The 22,386-nt window shown below is 38.7% G+C and overlaps 1 protein-coding gene across 1 annotated transcript; it reads right to left on the minus strand.

Moving 5' to 3' along the window:
• Positions 1-2,731: 2,731 nt before the first annotated feature.
• LOC132603367 (uncharacterized) lies at positions 2,732-21,978 on the minus strand. Its single transcript, XM_060316394.1, has 3 exons — positions 21,724-21,978; positions 21,168-21,338; positions 2,732-3,386 (listed from the first exon to the last, which is right to left on the minus strand). The coding sequence occupies exons 1-3, from the start codon at positions 21,870-21,872 to the stop codon at positions 3,149-3,151; spliced, it is 558 nt and encodes a 185-aa protein (XP_060172377.1). The 5' UTR covers positions 21,873-21,978; the 3' UTR covers positions 2,732-3,148.
• Between the last annotated feature and the right edge of the window lie 408 nt (positions 21,979-22,386).

The raw sequence follows: 22,386 nt of genomic DNA on the forward strand, positions 1-22,386 counted from the left end.
CAATAATTAGACATCTTGAAAAACGGGGATGATGACATTCGGCAAACATATGCACGTCCACTATTAAAGACGTTGAAAACTTTAATACGTTGTTTGGTTCATGAATAAAAATTGAACATGCCAATACCACTAGATTATAATTTATAGCCAGTGAATCGGATGATTTGTGTATGAAGATGGATGATTTTTCTCGTTTTATCAAGACATGACATTTTAAAAAGTTTTTGTAAAAGATCATCACTTACTTTTTAGCATTTTTGACTCTTTAAAAAAGAAAAATATGACCATAATCCTTATCTTGGAGTAGGGGTGGCAAATGAGTGAGTTTGGTTGGATTTGGTTTGGTTGAAAATGGTTTGAACAAAAATGGGTTGGATTTCAAACCGCCCATATTTTATGTGGGTAAATATGGGTTGAGTGATAAATGACTAGGTTGGTTATGGGTTAATCCATATTATACAAGTGTAATATCATTTCAAGTGTATGTTTATAATTTTTTTCTTTTGTCAAGTTAAATTAATTTTTTCATATAAATTTCAGGGGTGGGGTGGGGGTCGTGGAAGGGGTAAGAATTTTTTTTTCATTTTTTATAATTTTTTTATAAAAGTAAAATATATGAAATTGATTATTCTTTTTGGCGGGGGGTTGGGTGGGGGACCAGAAATTCTTTTCCATTATTTATAAATTTTTTATAGAAGTAATATATATGAAAATTGAAATTTGGGGGGGGGGGGGTCGTGGAGGGGGTGGGGCGGGGGTAAGAATTTTTTTTTCCATTTTTTATAAAACTTGTATAAAAGTAAAATATTTGAATTTTTTTTTTGTGGGTTGGGGGGGGGGGTCGGAGAGGGGTGGGGTGAGGTGGGGGTAAGAATTTTTTTTTCCAATTTTTATAAAACTTTTATAAAAGTAAAATATTTGAAACTGTTTTTTTTTTTGGTGGGGCAAGGGGGGGGGGGGGGGAAGAATTTTTTTTCATTTTTTATAAAATTTTATAAAGGTAAAATATATGAAATTGATTTTTTTTTTGGGGGGGGGGGGGGTATGGTGGGGATGGGGGTAGGGATCGGAGTGGGAGGTAAGAAAAAAATTTCTCATTTTTTGTAAGCTTTTATAAAAGAAAAATAAAGTATATGAAAAAAAAAAGTGTGTGGGGGTGGGGGGCATGGCGAGGTGGGTGTGGTGGGGTAAGGGTTGGAGTGGGAGATAAGAAAAAAATTTCTCATTTTGAAAATGAGTTGTTATTGGGTCTAGTGTGTTCTTATATGGATACCCATATTTGCCCATATTTTTATGAGTTAAAGAGACACTTGAAGCCCATATTTACCCACCTGAAATATGAGTGACCAACTCACTAACATGTGAGTAAAATGGGCTAATTTTCTAAATATGGGCTCAAATTGCCACCTCTATCTTGGAGCAACAATGACTCGTGGGAATTTCTCAAGTTTGATAATTGCATTGATTGGATGTTCATCTATATCCTGGAAGCTGAACAAAATATAAAAGTTACTCCATCCATCTCAAATTATCTGTCGTGGTAATTAAAAATAGTTGTTTCAAATTATTTGTTGTTTTAGAAGTTCAAGGTATAATTAATTATTTTTTTCTCCTTTTTACGCTTAGTATAATGTTGTCATTAATGGAGATGACACATAAATAGAGTAAACATTTAATTGAGAAAGATTATAACTTAGACAAGAGTAAGGGTAAAATAGGTCAAATACTCATTCTAATTAATACGTATATTTTAAGAGACGTGTAAAACAAAAAAGTGACAGATAATTTGAGAGGTAGGGAGTAAATATTTAGTTTTAATGAAAGTCTCTCAGTGGGAGTCTTCATACAATAGATGTGAGTTTAGTTCTTGCTGTCTCCTTTTCTTTGATCCGCAACATAATAAATAAAATAGGAAGCGATTACTCAAATAACATCAACTTCTATCTTCCTGTATTATTGTTACGTACCCACAGCCACATATATGTGTTTGTTCAATGATCCATTTATATATATAACAACTCCCTCTTTGTTAGTATGACCGTCCTGAAAGTGTGATGGGAAGAAAATTGTGATAGTTTTCACAATTGTGGTGGCAAGCATCAAGGTGCATAGTAGAGTCCATTACTCCAAAGGTCACTCAATTATTGTAGTGTCCATTTACACAATAATAGCGCTTGTCAAGCTTAATTACAGTCCATCAATTAATAGGTATTACTGTCTTTGTTCTAAGCTAGTTTAATTTTTATTGAACCAAAAAGCATGTAGTTCACTTAACATAAAAAATGGACAAAGAACACAGTATATGACACTTGTCTTTCTTAACATAAGAGTGAAGACGCTAATTTTTATTGGGAGTGAAGAGGATTTTATTCGGGTTACGTTGTAGCAGGTTGTATTGGTTTTAAGAGTGAATAATTCCATGTGTCTGAGGGATAAAAAGGAAAGTCCATGTGCACTAAATAAAACGTCACATCATTTTTTGTTGGCCAAATTTATACAAATTTTGGGAGAGTTAACTTTTGAAGAGATATAGGTAAAAATACAAAATGACTTTCTTGTTACTGACAATAGAAAAATGAGTTTATTAAATAATTTTGAATAATTCAGGACCTTTTGAGTAATAAACTCGTGCATAACACTGCATACAAGATGAAACGTTAACTAAAAGAAAAAATCACTTTGTACGCGATCAATCATTTATCTAATATTTATGAATTATGAGCGAACGACAGAAGTTGAACCCCGCAGGCTAGATTTTAAAGACATTAAAATGGGGCAGCACTGACAACCATACAACAGGGTTTTATCAAATGGAGATACTTAGCTGTTACAAGAATATACAAGATTGCTTTACTAAAACATACTGCAGATAAATTTACATAGAAACATAGGAAAAATTATCATAAGAGGAACTAACTTCAAAAAGAAAATGAGGCCTAAATTTTGTCAAAATCCCTACATAGGGGATGCTATACAAGTCATGAACATCCCCTTCCAGGAATTTAACAAAAAGCTTCATTGCCCAAATTTCTTTTGCAGAGGTCTAACTCCTAACTCGATAACTTTCGCCAAATACATAAGATTAATTATGTATACTATGGCTAGATGACAGTGCTGAGTATCAGCAGTCACTTGTGATGAACATGTACTAGTACTCATCTTCATCTCTTGATGACCCAAAGACCCTCCTAATAACAGCAGCAACAGCACCAAGAACCAAGAAGAGCACCAGTGTATCGAATCCACCTCCGACGCCAACCGCAACTCCGGGGCCTGGTGCGAAGAACGAGAACGGTGACCAGCCCCATCCACCATAGAACGGAACACCATACCCATATCCACCAACTAGAGGAGGAGCAACTGGTGGATTCACATAGATATTTGTTCTGCAAGGCAATGCATGAAAAATGTAAGGGATTTAAGCGTGCATCTGCATATGAAATGCAGGCAAGTAGAAAAGCAAGCTGAACCAGTCGGTTTTTAAACTAGAGGAGGTATCATAATTCAGTCTGGAATTATGGCACTACAATTTAGCATATTCAACAAAATTATTTCTCCAGCATGGAAGCTCTGCAGCAAGATGTTACATCATTTGGTCGTTGAGCTCCTCCAATCCGTTACCTTTATAATTGCTTTTCCTCTTTTATCCATCTTACTTGTGATATATTTAGAGGTGGCAATTTGAGCCCATATTTAGAAAATCAGCCCATTTTACCCACATGTTAGTGAGTTGGTCACTCATATTTCAGGCGGGTAAATATGGGCTTCAAGTCTCTCTTTAACCCATAAAAATATGGACAAAATATGGGTATCCATATAAGAATACACTAGACCCAATAACAACTCATTTTTAAAATGAGAATTTTTTTTCTTACCTCCCAACCCAACCCTTACTCCACCACACCCACCCCGCCATGCCCCCCCCCCACACTTTTTTTTTTCATATACTTTATTTTTCTTTTATAAAATGGGAGAAATTTTTTTCTTACCTCCCGCTCCGATCCCTACCCCCACCTTCTTCCCCATCCTTCCCACCCCCCCCCCCCCCCCCCCCAAAAAAAAATCAATTTCATATATTTTACCTTTATAAAATTTTATAAAATATGAAAAAAAAAAAATCCAAAAAAAAAAAAAAAAACAGTTTCAAATATTTTACTTTTATAAATGTTTTATATAAATTGAAAAGAAAAAATTCTTACCCCCCACCCCACGCCACTCCGAACCCCCCTCCCCCTCCCCCAACCCACAAAAAGAAAAAATTCAAATATTTTACTTTTATACAAGTTTTATTAAAAATGGGAAAAAAATTCTTACCCCGCCCCACCCCCTCCACGACCACCCCCCCCCCCCCCCCCCTCCAAATTTCAATTTTCATATATATTACTTCTATAAAAAAATTATAAATAATGGAAAAGAATATCTGATCCCCCACCCAACCCCCCGCCAAAAAAATTATATTTTACTTTTATAAAAAAATTATAAAAAGTGAAAAAAAAAATCTTACCCCTTCCACGACCCCCACCCCCACCTCCACCCCTCACTCCTGAAATTTACAACAACAACAACAACAACAGCCCAGTGAAATCCCACATCTTGGGGTCTGGGGAGGGTATAATGTACGCAGACCTTACTCCTACCAAGGTAGGATGGCTGTTTCCGAGAGACCCTCGGCTCAATAGAAGCATAAAAAGGGGGTCAGATAAGGTTAAAAGATTTAAAACGATATTGCAATGAAATAATGCAAACGACACAGTAAAACAGGATAATCAAGGAATTCAAAGCGATATGGAAATGCAAATCACGAAAGCGGCACAGATAAAATAGAGTAATCAAAGTACAGAAAGTAGCAAATAATAACATAAATCAAAGCACAAGAAATTATAATGCGCTAATGCGCCTACTAATAAGGAAAGATAACGAGACTTATATACTAGCCTTCTACCCTAATGTGGGTCCTCCACACCTTCCTATCTAAGGTCATGTCCTCGGTAAGCTGTAACTGCGTCATGTCCTGTCTAATCACCTCTCCCCAATATTTCTTTGGCCTACCCCTACCTCTTCTGAAACCATCCATGGCTAACCTCTCACACCTCCGCACTGGGGCATCTATGTCTCTCCTCTTCACATGCCCAAACCATCTCAGTCGCATTTCCCGCATCTTGTCTTCCACCGAGGCCACTCCCACCTTATCCCGAATAGCCTCATTTCTAATCCTGTCGCTCCTAGTGTGCCCACACATCCATCTCAACATTCTCATCTCGACAACTTTCATCTTTTGAACGTGAGAGATCTTAACTGGCCAACACTCCGCCCCATACAACATAGCCGGTCTAACCACCACTCTGTAGAACTTGCCCTTCAGTTGTGGTGGCACCTTCTTGTCACATAGCACTCCTGAAGCTAGCCTCCATTTCATCCACCCTACCCCAATACGATGTGTGACATCATCGTCAATCTCCCCGCTGCCTTGCATGATAGACCCAAGGTACTTGAAACTACTTTTCTTTTAGATGGCCTGAGCACCAAGCCTAACTTCCACGCCAACTTCCTGGGGTGTCTCACTGAACTTACACTCTAAGTACTCTGTCTTGGTCCTACTCAGCTTAAATCCTTTAGACTCCAAGGTATGTCTCCAATCCTCCAGCTTAGCGTTAACTCCGCTACGAGTCTCATCGATCAGGACTATGTCGTCCGCGAAAAGCATACACCATGGCACCTCACCTTGAATTTGTCGCGTCAATCTATCCATCACCAAGGCAAATAAAAACGGACTAAGAGCTGATCCTTGATGCAACCCCATCACAACTGGAAAGTGCTCTGAGTCCCCTCCTACTGTCCTTACTCTAGTTTTGGCTTCCTCATACATGTCCTTGATCACCCTAATGTATGCTACAGGTACACCTTTAGCCTCCAAACATCTCCATAGGATTTCTCTTGGAACTTTATCGTAAGCCTTTTCTAGGTCGATGAATACCATATGCAAGTCCCTCTTCCTCTCCCTATACTGCTCCACCAGTCTCCTCACAAGATGAATGGCTTCTGTAGTTGAGCGTCCCGGCATAAATCCGAACTGGTTCTCTGAAATAGACACGCCTCTCCTCACCCTCATCTCCACCACTCTTTCCCACACTTTCATAGTATGGCTTAGTAGCTTGATACCTCTATAGTTTTCGCAACTCTGGACATCCCCCTTGTTTTTGTATAGAGGGATCATTACGCTCGACCTCCATTCTTCGGGCATCGTTGCCGTCTTAAAGATGACATTAAACAACCTAGTCAGCCACTCCAAACCTGCCGAGCTCGCGCTCTTCCAAAATTCCCCATGGATCTCGTCAGGTCCGGTCGCTCTTCCCCTGCGCATCCTACGGACAGCACCCTTAACCTCCTCGACCTTAATACTCCTGCAATACCCAAAATCGTGACGCCTCCCTGTATGCTCCAAATCTCCCAACATGATGTCTCTCTCCCCTTCTTCATTCAAGAGTTTGTGAAAATATGACTGCCATCTCTGTTTAATGAGAGTCTCCTCTACCAATACTTTTCCATGCTCATCTTTAATGCACTTCACTTGATCCACATCGCGCGCCCTTCTCTCCCGCACCCTGGCTAGCCTGAACAATTTCCTATCCCCACCTTTCTCTTCTAGTTCAGCATAGAGGCGTTCAAAAGCTGCCGTTTTTGCCGTCGAAACCGCCGACTTCGCCTCCTTCCTCGCTATCTTATAAAGTTCCCTATTCGTCCACATCTCCACCTCATCCTTGCTTTTTATCAGCTTCGCATACGCCATCTTCTTTGCTTCCACCTTCCTTTGCACTTCTCCATTCCACCACCAGTCCCCTCGATGCCGACCACGACTACCTGTCGAGACTCCCAACACTTCCCTTGCTACAACCCTAATACAACTAGCCGTCCTATCCCACATACTGGTCGCATCCCCACTACTATCCCAGGCCCCCATATCCTTCAATTTCTCTTCCATCTCCAGGGCACTAGCCGTGGTCAAACTCCCCCATCTGATCCTAGGTCGATCATCCCCGACCCTCTTCTTCCTCGTCATCTTGATCCCTAAATCCATCACCAAGAGCTTATGTCGGGTTGTAAGGTTGTCCCTCGGAATGACCTTACAATCTTTACACAAACCTTTATCATCCTTCCTAAGAAGTAAAAAATCTAAGTCTTAGTCGCCGAACTACGGAAGGTTACCAAGTGCTCTTCCTTCTTTGGAAAACTCGAATTGGCTATCACCAACCCAAAAGCTCTTGCGAAATCCAAAAGTGAAACTCCTCCTCCATTTCTGTCCCCGAAGCCAAAGCCTCCATGCACATCATCATAACCTCCCGAAATAGACCCGATGTGCCCATTGAAATCCCCTCCCACGAAAAGTTTCTCAGTAGGCGGTATGCCTCCCACTAACTCGTCCAAATCCTCCCAAAAGCGCCTCTTCTCCTCCTCGCGTAAGCCCGCTTGCGGCGCATAAGCACTAATAATGTTCAAAGTGGTCCCTTCAACGATCACCTTAATCGACATCATCCTATCGTTGACTTTCCTAACCTCCACCACCTGATCCCTTAAATCACTATCTACTAAAATGCCTACCCCATTCCTATACTTCGATCTACCAGAGAACCAAAGCTTATACCCGTCTACCTCCTTAGCTTTAGGTCCTACCCATTTGGTCTCTTGGACACAAGCTATATTAATCTTCCTCCTCTTAAGGGTCTTAACTAGCTCTATGGACTTTCCCGTTAACGTCCCAATGTTCCAAGAACCTACTCTCAGTCTAGATGCTCCTTTAACCCACTTACTCCTCCTAACCCTCGTCCCCGTCCCCGTCCCTGAACGAGAACATGACCCTAGTCTACCATCAATATCCAAAGCCACGAAAACGCGTTTGAACTAATAAATTAGTCAAAGGTCTAAAGTCAGCAAATGTAGCTACAAATGTATGAACAAAGCATAGATATGAGAACCGGAGGTACCAACTCCAGTCGAAATGAACCTGTTCGCCGCCGGAAAATACTGTTCACGTCGGAATACTGTTCACGTCGGGGGTACTGTTCACAGCGAAAAAAACCAGAAAAGCTGTCGGAAAAATTCGTCGGCGACTGAGCAGCGGCTATCCGGCAGATAAAAAGGGAAAAAAGTAGAAGAGAAGAAGAAAAAGGAAAAAGCGAAAGCAAAGTAAATGTAGTCGGAAAAGTCGCCGGCGTTACCTGATCGCCGGTATTACCTGAATGTGATAGTGGCCGGAAAAGGATCTGAAATATTAGATATCAGATCTAATCTGATCTAAATCTAAGATCTAATGGTGAAGGGAAGAGGAGAGAGAAAGTTAGAGAGAGGAGAGAGAAATATATTATATAACCCACTCCTGAAATTTATATGATAAAATTAATTTAACTTGACAAAAGAAAAAAATTATAAACATACACTTGAAATGATATTACACTTGTATAATATGGATTAACCCATAACCAACCTAGCCATTTATCACCCAACTCATATTTACCCACATAAAATATGGGCGGTTTGAAACCCAACCCATTTTTGTTCAAACCATTTTCAACCAAATCAAATCCGGGCAATTCGCAGAATTGCCCTTCTTTTTGGGGTGGTCTTTAAATTTTGCCCCTCATATTTGAAATCGTTAAATGTTGCCCTTCGGCTAAAACCCATGTGTTCCAGGTTCGAACCCCCACTCAGTCAAAATTTTTAAAAAAATCCGCAAGGCAGAGTTTAAATTTCGCTATACCCCCACCGACATACACTTGTTAAGGAATTACCAAAGTTATGCCGGACCCGGCATACTTATGCCTTATGGGCAGACTTGGCATAAGTATGCCGGGTTCGACATAACTTTGATAATTCCTTCACAAGTTTATGCCGGGTCCGGCATACTTATGGGCAAACTTTTAGTTAAGCCTTAACTAAAAGTCCTAGCTATGCCTTATGGGGCATACTTTTAGTTATGGCATAACTAAAAGTATGCCCCATAAGGCATAACTTTTCCTTAAGACATAGACTTTGTCTTATAAGACAAATTTTTAGTTATACCTTAAGGAAAAGTTCCCCCTTATGGGGCATACTTTTAGTTGTGTCTTAACTAAAAGTCTGCCCCATAAGGCATAACTAGGAAAAGACTTTTAGTTAAGGTTTAACTAAAAGTTTGCCCATTAAAAGTTTGCTCATAAGTATGCCGGACCCGGCATAAACTTATTAAGGATTTGCCAAAGTTATGCCGGACCCGGCATACTTATGCCCAGTCTGCCCATAAGGCATGAGTATGCCGGGTCCGGCATAACTTTGGTAATTCCTTAATAAGTGTATGCCGGGTCCGGCATACACGCGACCCAAACCTTGCCTTGCAATTTTTTTTTAATTTATGCTTGAGCGGGGGTTCGAACCCAGAACCTCATGATTTTTGCATGAACGCTCAGGGTTGCAACGCGAAGGGCAAAAATTAAAGACCAGCAATATGAGGGGCATAATTTAAAGACCACAAATATGAGGGGCAAAATTTAAAGACCACCCCAAAAGAAGGGCAATCCGCGCAAAAAAATAATCAAATCCAACCAAACCCACCCATTTGCCACCCCTAGATATATTAGTCGTCATAACGAATCATCTTTTCTTAGAACGTAAAAAGATGAGATGACTGATCAAAATAAGCTTTGAGAGAGAAGGGTAGCAACAAACACCTTGTTGGATAAAGAGAAACTTCCCCTTCAATGCATAAAATAACTAGATTGCACTTTAGAAACTAGAAAGCAGAATATGTGTGTGCAGTGGCGGATCCAGGATTTTCATCCAGGGTGTTCGGAAAAAAGAAGAAGCTAAATATACACTGTAATATTTTGCCGAGGGTGTTCAAAAGTTAATATATACACATAAATACAGAAAATTTACCCCATATATACACTATAATTTTTTGCCGAGGGTGTTCGGGTGAACACCCTCACTTCAACGTGGATCCTCCCCTGTGTGTGTGTCAGTATATTGAGGTTAGCTAACTCCCTCGATTTCAGAGCCACACCAAAAAATAGAAATAAATAATTATATAAAATGAGCAAGAGGCTGAACGGAGAGATGAATCTATTAAATACAATCACAATTCAGAAAGCTGCCCACATTCGCTTGCCTGCTTTCAAACACATTAATATAAAGATATTGACTACAAGAAAAAAATTTCCATCCTACAGAACTAAGAGAAAAGAGGAAGAGCACAAATAAAACAGGATGGTTCGACTACTGCACTTTGCAGTTAAAGCTGTTCTACAATAACAAAAGCTACACGAGAAACTTTCTCAATGACAACTCAACTACTGGAAAACTTCAGAGCTTCTGGTACTATAATCATGATTTCAACAAGATGAAAAAATTAAATTAGAAGCAAAATGCATCATTGTGCAATGGTACAAATTAGAGCCATTCAAAAGGCTTAAGGAGTCAACACGTACTTGCTATTTCTCACATCCTTTATGCAGAAGACTCACTGCTTTTATGTAATGCTGAGGAAGAACCAATGCACTATCTTAGACTTTTTCTGTTACTTTTCGAGGCAGTTACCGGCCTCCACATAAATTTGCATAAGAGCCAGCTCTGTCCGGTAAATAAGGTTCACAATCTTCAACTGTTAGCAGGTATTCTTGGGTGCATTATTGAGACACTACCTTCTACTCATTTAGGACTACCTTTGGTGCATAAACACAACTTAATTGCTACATGGGATGGTATGCTTGAAAATGTGAAAGAAAGTTGTCTAATTGGAAAAGGCCATATCTCTTAATTGGTGGAAGATTAGTCCTAATAAACAGCGTGCTAGACTCACTCCCTACTTACACTACGTCGTTATTCCCTATACCTGTGCAATAATTATTGACAATATTCGAAGAGATTTCCTATGGAAGGAATTCGAGACAAAAAATCCTTCAATCTTGTAAATTGGGATACAGTTTTGAAGGGGGGAAAAGATGGAGGCCTTGGGGCTAGGGATTTGAAAATGCACAATGTTAGCCTCTTAAACAAATGGCTATGAAGGTTCACAAATGAGGAAAGTACTTTGTGGAGAAATGTCATCGAAACCAAAAATATGGCATGCATGATTAATGGATAACAAAGTTGCCTTGCTCCCCTGATTCACTGCTTGGAAAAGCATCAGAGGGCTTTTGGGGATGATTTTATCGGCAATTGTTCAAGTGTGTGACCATCTCATCTGAAAGCTTAAGATGTTATAGAGAGCACACTTTATTTACTTAACTATATTCTCAGCACACCCCCTCACATTCGGGCCTGATTATTTTTTCATGGGCCAAGCAAGTGGAAATTCTTTTTGAAGGGAAGCCTTGGCGTAACTGGTAAAGTTGCTGCCATGTGACCAGGAGGTCACGGGTTCGAGTTGTGGAAACAGCCTCTTGCAGAAATGCAAGGTAAGGCTGCGTACAATAGACCCTTGTGGTCCAGCCTTTCCCCGGACCCCGCGCATAGCAGGAGCTTAGTGCACCGGGCTGCCCTAATGGGGGGGGGGGGGGGGGGGATTCGATCCCAGGACCTCTGCCTGCTCTGATACCATGTGACCATCTCATCTAAAAGCTTAAGCTGTTAGAGAGAGCACACTTTTTATTTACTTAATTATATTCTCAATAACAATCATATTTCAAGCTGGGAGATAGAAGGAAGATTAGTTTTTGACAAGATTCTTGGTTGGGCTACACACCTTTCAAGTGGAGTTTCCCTGTTCTTTTTACTTTGGCTACCAATGAAGAAGTCACTGTATCATTTACAGATTTACTACTCAAGTTATGGCTAGAACATAAATTTCAGACGAAACTGCAATGATCAGGAATTGGAAAGAACCTGCAGTTTGATTCAACAATTCGGAGCCTACAATACACGCTTAGATAAGAAGGATAGCCAATGTTGGAAGGGAAAAAGTCTTGTTACAATCTCTTGTATAATACACAGAAAACCACACTGGCCTTGGAAACAGATTTGGCATAGTAATGCCCCCTGTAAATTTTGGTGTTACACTTGGCTAGTCGGCAACAGTGCATGTTTAACACAGACAATTTTACAAAGAAGAGGGCTGATCATTTGTAGTAGATGTCCCTTAACAATCCAGAAATCTAGTGATATTATCCACTTTGGCATAGGCTCAGGAGGCTTTAAAACGTGTCACTAGGACTTGAGGCTTACTTCCTTACATACCCCATAATCTCTCGTGTTTTGCCAATGTAGAGTTTGCTTAGGATGTTACATTCACCCCCACCTCCCCACCCCCAAACTCAATTGTACACTGAGGTTTGTCCCACCATCGCCCAAGGTTAAAGACAGAGTAGCTCTGATTCCATATGTAACAACCCAATTGTCCGCTTTGGGCCTAGACCTTACACGACTTAAAAACGCGCTATCAAGCATCTCTCTCTTGCTTTGCGATGTGGGATTTGCCTAGGATGTAACAAACCCCTCAGTGAAGAGAAGCCAGAAGACACAAATCATCTTCTTTTGCATTGCAAAATTACTGCACAACTTTGGGACATGCTTTTCAACATATTGGGTTTAAAGTGGAGAATGCCAAAAGACACAGTGGAGCTTTTACAAGGTTGGCAAAAAAGAGATCTGAGGGGTATCCATTCAAGAGTTTGGAATGCAATAACAGCGACAATTTGGTAGATTAAAGAGAGAAACTCAAAGAAAGATAAGGAGGAGAATGTATCTAGTCTTAAGTTAATTGTATTTATTTACTTGGACCAACATGGCAGGTGTACATGACTGTTGCAATGTAGAGGCCAGCATCAACAACACCAATAACCACAACACACCCAGTGAAAATCAACCTTATTAATTTTCTACATAATCGCTGAGAACTGCTTTTGTTGTACTCAATTGTTCATAACAGCATATCATATAAAATTAGTAAATTCACCTTACTTATAAAAAGAAAACGGAACTATAAACTCTCGTGATCTGGTGGTAAGTGGGGAAGGAACAGAAGAGTTGCAACTACCAAAAATCCTCAATAGAGAGCAAACAGCCTCCTACTCAGTGGAGAAGTCCAGGAAAGCACTACCACTTGCAATATCTCATTCCCCATAGCAAGTCTTCCGAGAGGGAGAATCTTTAATATCAACGCTTTTGCATGTTCAGAGGGAAGCTGCTTGAAATCATCTTAATGTAGTTGTCCTTCAGTCAACTTAATCCAGAAAGGGCCACTAATGTTCATAAGCACTTGGAAAGTAGAAATTAATCCCTAAATTCCCTGCTATAGCAATTCTTCGGACTATGGTGGTAAAACTTCAGGAAATGGTCAAGTAAATACTATATCAGGCGCAACCGCTAGTTGGGAAGCATGACTTTGGTAGCTGACTAATGTCAGTGAAACACACTTGAGGAATAATCTGACACACATTTCTAATTTTGTTAAGATTGGAGATGGAGACTTATCACATTCCTACAATTTGCTAAATCAAGTATCAATACATAGAAAGCATGTTATCAGTTTCTGATTGAATCAAAGGTCATGACAAGTACAAGTTCTAGAGAAAATTTATATACAGACATGAGCAGAGAAATGAGAAACTTTATGCATAATTCGAGCATAATATTTTTTTTGGTACAAGAAAACATCTTCAATAAATGTGGACACCATGTGTAGAAATTGCTAAACCAAGATTAACCAGCCTGAGATGATAAAATTAAGCAAGGTGATTTCTAACAAGAACGAGACGTGGGCTCTCTAGCAAACAAAAAGCTTGAATACTAATGATGCTTCTCATGTGGCTGATTTGTTTGTTAAAGAAATTGTGAAATTACATGGCATACCTAGAACTATTGTTAGTGATAGGGATGTTAAGTTTTTGAGCCACTTTTGGCGTGTTCTTTGGGGAAGGCTAGGGACCAAATTGTAGTTTTCTACTTCTTGTCACCCACAAACTGATGGGCAAACTGAGGTGGTGAATAGAACTTTAGGTAACATGTTGCGGGCTGTTTTGAAAGGTAAATTAACTTCTTTGGAGGATCACTTGCCTTTGGTGGAATTTGCATATAATAGAACAATTCATTCTTCTACTAGGTCTTCTCCTTTTGAAGTTGTTTATGGTTTTAATCCCCTTACTCCCCTTGATTTAGTGCCATTGCCTACTAATGATGTTGCTAGTCTTGATCGAACAAATAAAGCTGAGATGATGAGAAAAATACATGAGCGAACTAGACTGGCCATTGAAAAGAGGAATGAGCAAGTTGCTTCGAGAAGAAACAAAGGACGAAAACAAGTCATCTTTGAGCCTGGGGACTCAGTTTGGGTTCACATAAGGGAAGAAAGGTTTCCTTCTAAAAGGAAGTCTAAATTGCATGCTAGAGGCGATGGACCCTTCAAAGTTCTTGAGCGAATTGGAGACAATGCTTACAAGTTGGACCTGCCTGGTGAGTATCAAGTAAGTGCTACTTTCAATGTTGCTGACTTGTCCTTGTTTGATGAAGGGTTAAATTCGAGGACGCATTATTTTCAAGAAGAGGGGGATGATAGCTCCATGGGCAAGGATGGCGCTATAGAAGCCCTAAGAAGATCGTCGTCAAGGTCACAAGCTAAGGAGATGCAAGCCAAGGTTGCTGGGCTTCAATTGGAAATCAAAAGGATGTTTATCATGGAAGAAAAGCCCAAGAACGACTCCAAGAATTATGCAAAAGAATGGGCTAAATACTATACATATTTCATGATCCAAGTCCAAGCTCAAGAGGAGGAAGATTGGGCCCCACATGGAGCCCAAAAGAACTTAAATTCAAGCCCACATGGGGCTGAAGTTTCTGCCCAGGAAAGGAATTAAATCCAACCCAAATTGGGTTGGAGAAAGTCACACGTACAAAGTGACTTTTTGGGCAACCTTCTCCTTATTCTATTAGGAAGAAATTTGCCAATTATTTTACATGCTTTCCTAGTTTAATCCTAATTAGATTTTAGTATTTAATTATTTCCATAAAAGTAGATTCTAATCCCATTCTATTTGGGATAAGTCTCCCCTATATATAGGGGTGGATTTTGTTATTTTTATCAGACAAATATTATTATTATTGAGAGTTTCTCTATTTTACACCTTTGTGTGGCTACTTTGGATTTATCTTGCAACCTTATAAGAACGATTCTTTTTAAGAGGTGAGATTAATTCGTACTTGATATCTTTGGTTCTTATTTATAAATTAAAGAAGGTAATTAGTCTTACACTAATTATTGTCTCTAATTTCTTCGAAATAGGGGTCTAGATCACCTTTTGATATAAGTTCTTGAATTGAATCTATTAGTATCTTAATTAGTCTTAATCCGCTAATTTTGAATACTAAGACCAATTAGGGTTCTTATCACTTAATCTTGAAATTTGGGGATTTTATTCTTGAATTTCGCCTATCTTTACATTCTTGTCTTTAATCTTCGTATTTTCGCTTCCGCATCATCATCTTGTTTTGTTCAAGTAATCCGATTATTATCACCATGTCTATTCATTAACCATGAGACCTTGAACTGTAAGCATATTCATGCATGTGAACCCATATACTTATATCTCCATGTTTGAGTACATTCTTTTTGACCTGTCTAAAATGTTGTCTGTATTATTTCGATAACAAGAACAAAATTATGGTCATAAAGATTCGTGTATTGTAGCTTCGTAGCTTATTGAAGAACATAAGAATCACACTCAATAAGGAACTTAACCATATCTCGTCTTGTAGAATGAAGGTTTTAGGTTCAACACAAATATTTGCTTTAGTATTGCTTGCACTAGATACTGACATAATGTGTATGTGACCAATTACTAACAGTTCTTTTTTGCATTTACTTCCCATCCGTTCCACGTTCATGAGAGCTTATTGCTTTTTTTTTTTTTTGAAAAAGGTAACAGTTAGTCTATATTTCCACAGGTATACTACATCAAAATATGTAGTCCCCCTTCAAAAGTATTACATCTTACATATTGTCCTCCTATATTCCACTAGATTACAACCAATCTAAAGCTGTAAAACTATCTTCTGTTTGACTTAACACCTCCTGTTTACACCAAAAGTAATAAAGAGCTATACAATTCATCTTAAGTTTCTGAATGCTGCTCTGCTTGTCTTCAAAACATCTCTGATTTCTCTCCTTCCATACTGTCCACCAGATACTTGCAGGGACAATCTTCCATCTCTCCTCCTTCTTTGCTGCATTGCCATCCTTGTTCCAGCTCCTCATCATTTCTTTTATGCTTCCTGGTTTCACCCATTTGATCTTCCTCATACTGATAAAAATTTGCCAGAGCTGGTCTGTCCACTTGCAGTGCAAAAAGAGATGGTTTACTGTCTCTGCTTGCTCTCCACATAAGTAACTTCTTGAACAAAGTTGAAATCCTCTTTTCTTCAAGTTTTCATGTGTCTAACACTGCCTCCTTAGCTAATAGCCAAGAAAAACAGTTCACCTTGTAAGGAATTTTTGTTTTCCAAATCATCCTCCATGGCCACCCTTCCTCATGTATTCCTGTTGAGTTCAGATTCCTGTATGCAGAATTAACAGTGAAGCTTCCTGTACTCTCAAATTTCCATTCCAAAGTGTCACTTTCCCCTGGTAGATTGTTGAACTGTGCAACTGTGTCATAAAATTCTGCAATTCTTGTCATTTCCCAATCATTCAAATTTCTTCTAAGATTTAGATTCCAACCTTGCCCTGTCCACATGTCAGCCACTGTAGCTTGTTGGGTTTGACACAAAGTGTATATATCTGGATACATTTGCCTCAAAGATGCATGGCCACACCATCTTTCATTCCAAAAAGACACCTTCAGACCATTACCCACTTTGAAATTTGACCTAGCTAAAATCAGTGGCCATAAGTTTCTAATGGATCTCCACACACTACAACCATAAAGAGTAGTAACCACTTCTGTCATCCATTTATCCTCCAGCCCATATTTTGCAATGATAACCTCCTTCCAGAGTAAGTTATCAGTTGTTGCAAACTTCCACAACCATTTCATCAACAAGCTTTTGTTCTGCCTGATCATATCTCTTATGCCTACTCCCCCTTCTTTTTTGTCGATGGTCATCTCTTCCCACTTGACTAGGTGGAACTTCTTCTTATCTTCATTTCCTTGCCAGAAGAAATCCCTTCTCGGTGCATCAATCCTTTTTATCACATTTACTGGTGTGGGGAACACTGACATCATATATGATGGAAGCGCATCTAGAACACTGTTCACCAAGGTTAATCTCCCCCCCAAAGAGAGATACTGACTCTTCCAGTTTGTCAACTTCTTCTCACACTTCTCTATCACTCCATTCCAGATCCCCTTGGACTTTGTTTTTGCACCAAGAGGCATTCCCAGAACTTTAGGAATCAAGGAACTTAAAACCCAGAGAGGAAATCATAATCGAAAGATGATGGAATTGTTTCCACTAGAACCTGAAATCTTTTGATAGTAAACACAGAGTTATCCTTGTGGCTATGTAATTCAAGTAATATAGGCTCTCTCCAGAAATTTGTCCTATCCTTTAAAAGTGAAAATTTTTAGGAATATTAAGATACACCTTGTTCTACTTCCCCTAGTTTAATTAGGAACCCAAAAAAACAAAAAAGAGTAAGGGAGCTAAAGTGCTAAAAAGTATAGTGAGTAAATTAATATATAAAGCTAGAATCTGGATATTGAAATGAAGACTTAGTTACGAGACTAACTAATCTAGAACAAACATAAAGAGGAGGAGTTCTAGTGCTTTCCTTTTCCATCCAAGGTGACTTCTAATACGGTTGACTCCAGTCAATTTTCAAGTTACACAATAACAAAAGTTAAATTTTTCAGATGGCACAATATCTTACGACTCTAGAAGGAAAGTCTCAGGGTGCTTACTTCATGATGCTTCATTTGAATGCCAGGACAGTGATGCTGGGAAACCGTGAACTAAGAAAAATATAACTTGTACTACTTGAATAGTTGATTAATTAAAACAAGAGCATGTAGAATCAGATGAATAGTCACCATTAACATAAGGGTCAGCAAGGTAATATCTGAACATATTTCCCCATATAAAATGAATAACTTGGTAAGGTCTCAAATCATAGCATTAAAAAGTTAGAATCAGCTCAAAGCACACTTTTACAATACCTGCATTCCTTCCAATCGCTCAAAGCAAAATTTGTTGCCTTAAAATTGTCTCGGTCCCAATGACTGAGATCTCTAGCATCATTTTTCCATATCCTCTGTTTGTCCTCATTATATTGGAAACATCCTAGTTATAACGGATTTACACTGCCTTTTCCTTTTACTCCTGCCAAGTTATCACTTCTTTCCTTTTCCATTTCTACCCAAACTATCCCCAACGTCTTTACATGTACGCCACATTGAAACCTTCTCTCCGTCCGAATTTCAGTACTAGAAGCCTTTCACCATATCAAGATACAATCATTCAACAGAAAGCCAAGGCAAATACAACTGTTGGTGTTGTACCTTTTGGCATGGAGAGTACTGTACTGAAGAGGAACTACTACTACATTAACATCTTCCCAATTTCAAAATTCTTATTGTACATTGTATGTCTGAGGGAATTGAATCTCTCTATTGCATTTATAAGATTCAATAATACCTATGCATCATTTTCAAATGGGTATATGTTTGCAGCTTTAAAACAGTTTTATAAATTTTTAACTACTACAAGTCTAATTAAACTTCAACAATTAGTCAAATCAATCCTCAATAAGAAAAGTAGGACCTCCATTTGAGATGAAATAAACTATACTACTCGATGATATTTGGAACAAATATCTGAAGTTTCGTGTCGCTTTCCCTCTAAAACTTAGTACTTTACTTGCATTCTTGAATACAAAATCGGTGTATCCGGGCTTATGTTGTTATGTTTTGTGAATAGGTGCAACGCAACCATTTGGAGGGGAAATGAGCAATTTGGTGGACTTTTTGGAAGCTTTGGCATCTGATCGTGGCGACATGAGAAGCAGAAACAGTAGAGAAGAAGTGACGAACTGAAGAGTCCGCTATCCATCCGCATTGTGGAACAACAACGAAGGAATTCTATCTCTGATCAAACTGCACAATCAGGCTTTTCATCCGCATCGCGTGAAGAAAGTGCACAAAACAAGCTTCTGACCAACATTCACCATCAGGCTCGGAAGAAAAGCGGAACCTGGCTTGCACGATCCATCCGCATTGGGGAAGGAAAGCAAGGTTACGCACAGCTTTCCCGTTTCGATCGGGATTAGCTTACTTATTTTTTGTTTTAACCCTAGGCTATATATAGATGTTTTATCAGCTATAAACGGTGGGCTGGGATATTCTAAGACTTGTAAGCCACCGTTCTACTTTCTCTCTCTAGGTTTATTTTATTTTCCATCTTTTCAACCTTAGTTTCTTCATGAATTCTTGTTGTTCATTGAGAATCATGAGTAGCTAAACTTCTTAATTCTGGGGTTGTGGCGAAAGACATGAGAGTTGGTTTGACGACAATTATTATCTATTGATTTTACATATTTTGGGTTGCTTATTTATTCTTGATCTTAATTGTTTGATTACCTGGCCAATAGTTAGACACTATCTGTGGTGCGTGAATTGGACTTGAGAAAGGGAATTCACGTACGTAATAAGAATAAATAGAGTTTGTTTGATTTAATCGTTTCGCTACTGAGGATAGAGATATACCCTTTAGCCCCACTTAGTTGAATGCGGAGAGTTAAATGCGCTCTTGTTACCTCTGATGACCATAGAGATATAGGCGTTATAGTAACATCTACAGGCTTGTGAGTAGTTCGAGAGAACATCATAAAGTTATAATTAACCCGTCAACCAGTAACTCAGGAAATAAGATATGTAGAATTGTCCGAAGATCAACTGGATTGTCGAAAGCCATGACTCTAAAACTTTCTCTCATCTGATAAATCTTACAGTCTTTGTCAAAATATTCTCAGTCACAAAAACACCCATCATAAATTGGTTACTTTTCGGATTTAGTTTAGTTACAACAAACACCTTGATTTTCACTTTCTTGAATAGTTTTATTCGAATTTGAATTAGTTTAACAGTAGAATCTAAGTCTCTATGGGATCAATATCTGGACTTAAAAGTTCTATATTACTTGTACGACCACGTATACTTGCGTGTGCGTTTGGGAGCAACACTCGATGAATTGAAAAAAGGGCATGTAGAATCAGATGAAAGTCACCACTAACATAAGGATCAGCAAGGCAATGTCCGAAAATATTAGTTACCCATATAAAATGAATAGCTTGCCAAGGTCTCAGATAATAGCATTAAGAAGTTAGTGTTCAGCTCACATCACCACTTTTGCAATACCTATGTTCTTTCCAGTGGCTCAACGCAAAATTTGTTGCCTTAAAATTGTCTCGACCCAATGACTGAAATCTCTAGCATCTTCTGTGCCCTCTGTTCGTCCTCGTTATATGGGAAACATCCTAGTTGTAACAGATTTATACTGCCTTTTCCGTTTTCATTTCTACCCAAACTAGCCCAACGTCTTTACATGTACGCCACATTGAAACCTTCTCTCTGTGTTCAAATTTCAGAACTAGAAGCATTTCACCATATGAAGATACATCATTCAACAGAAAGGAAAATAACGACAACATAATAGCCTCAAATTTACATGTTTCAAGGTTATTGATAATTGAATTGTATGACCATCTCATCTAAAAGCTTAATCTGGTGCAGTGAATATAATCTTATGTACTTAATTATGTCTTCAACAAACCCCTCCAGATGCAGGCATGATTATTTTTCATAGGCCAAGACGTGGAAGTTTTTTTTATGTAAGTAGTGGAGGTGAGACTTGAACCTAGGGCCTTAAATTGTTATAGAAGATACATTTTATTTACTTAAACTATATATTCAACACAACAACAACAACATATCCAGTATAATCCCACAAGTAGGGTCTGGGGAGGGGAGGATGTAGGCAGACCTTACCCCTAACTTTGTGGAGTAGAGAGGTTGTTTCCGATAGACCCTTGGCTCAAAAGAAGTGTAATTAAACCAGAATAGAAAGGAAAATAACGACAACATAATAGCAAGATAAACAAAGGAAACGAAGTAACAAGTAATAGCAAAATTGAAGAGTAAGATACTATGCGAATGCTGGGTAAGGCTACTAAATAAAAGAACTCTTTTGACTGAAAACACAGTAGAATTTACCTTGAATTATTGATTCTTGGCGACGAAGAACGAGGAGCTGATGATCGAAAAGCCTGACCACCAACTCTCCCACCACTCTTAGCAGCTGATGCTGCATCCACTGAGCCCAGTGCCAAAGCACCAGCTGCCACTGCAACTAATGCCAACTTAGCAAATTTATTTTCACTTTTCCTAAAAAGAAACAAGAATTGGTAAAAAAGGAAGAAGGGATAATTTCAATAATATACAATCTAGCATAAAATATTACATCCATGTAGCCATATTTGTAATTTACATCCGCATGCCCAACTTTTCTTTTTTGGCAACACTGTTTATACACATGATATTCAACATTATACACTTACAGTAAACAATATATCAACCTTGTATAAAAGTGTATAATAACGTATAAGTGGGCCAGTTCGGGTAATTTTAAGAATATGGGCCATTTCGAGTAAATATTTTCTCCAAATAGACATAAAGTGCTATTTTCCCTAAACCGAATAGACTCCATCAAGAACCAAGAAAATGAAAGAGGCAAAATGAAAACTTTTTACCCATTATCTTTAAATGTTACCTTAAAGAGTCTTGCGAGTCATCAGGGCTGTGTTTGCACAAGATTTTAGTGCTATGTACAGGAAAGAAAGTGGCATTTTTTCTTGGTTTGTATGTTGGAGAAGAAAGAGGACTAATTAGGAAACTTTGTTGTAGTAAAGTTACAGACATCTTTTTTTTTTTTTTTTTTTGGCACTGAAAGGAAGATCAAGAGTTGAGAAGTGAATTTGTCATTGAGTCAAATGATGTGGTGATATTTGCACAAAGGTTCATCCAGTTGATGACTGTGAAGTGTCCACGTGGGGATGCAGTAGTGGTGGATGTCGGAACATTCAAGAATATAAGGAGACACTCCAATTTTTTTTTATCGGGCAGAGATGATAATATTTGGATTAGAGATTAAGAATTTTTTATGATATTGTAACTTGCCCAACAATTTTATTTTTAACACTTTAGCTCTAAGCTTTATTTTTAATATTTTTCCCCAAGTTTAATTTTCTATACTTTGACTCAACTTAATAAAATCTTAATTACCTAAAATTAGTGGGAAAAGATTCCAAAAACCACACCACCCCCCCCCCCCCCCCTTCCTCCCACCCCTCAATCCCCCAACCAATTTTTTTTTTTTTTAAGTTTTGATATCTTTTTTTGTTTTTACACCATCGCCCCCCCCCCCCCCCCCAAA

The sequence above is a fragment of the Lycium barbarum genome, chromosome 7, assembly GCF_019175385.1.
Source record: "Lycium barbarum isolate Lr01 chromosome 7, ASM1917538v2, whole genome shotgun sequence".
In the NCBI taxonomy this organism is placed as follows: Eukaryota; Viridiplantae; Streptophyta; class Magnoliopsida; order Solanales; family Solanaceae; genus Lycium; species Lycium barbarum.

What these genes read in the sequence shown, in the direction of transcription:
- LOC132603367 (XM_060316394.1), bottom strand. Translation starts at nt 21,872, where the DNA reads ATGTCTGTAACTTTACTACAACAAAGTTTCCTAATTAGTCCTCTTTCT. An exon ending in GACTCGCAAGACTCTTTAAG is followed by an intron (nt 21,339 to 21,723) that starts GTAACATTTAAA and finishes GTTTCTTTTTAG; the next exon opens with GAAAAGTGAAAATAAATTTG. An exon ending in CCAAGAATCAATAATTCAAG is followed by an intron (nt 3,387 to 21,167) that starts GTAAATTCTACT and finishes ATTGCCTTGCAG; the next exon opens with AACAAATATCTATGTGAATC.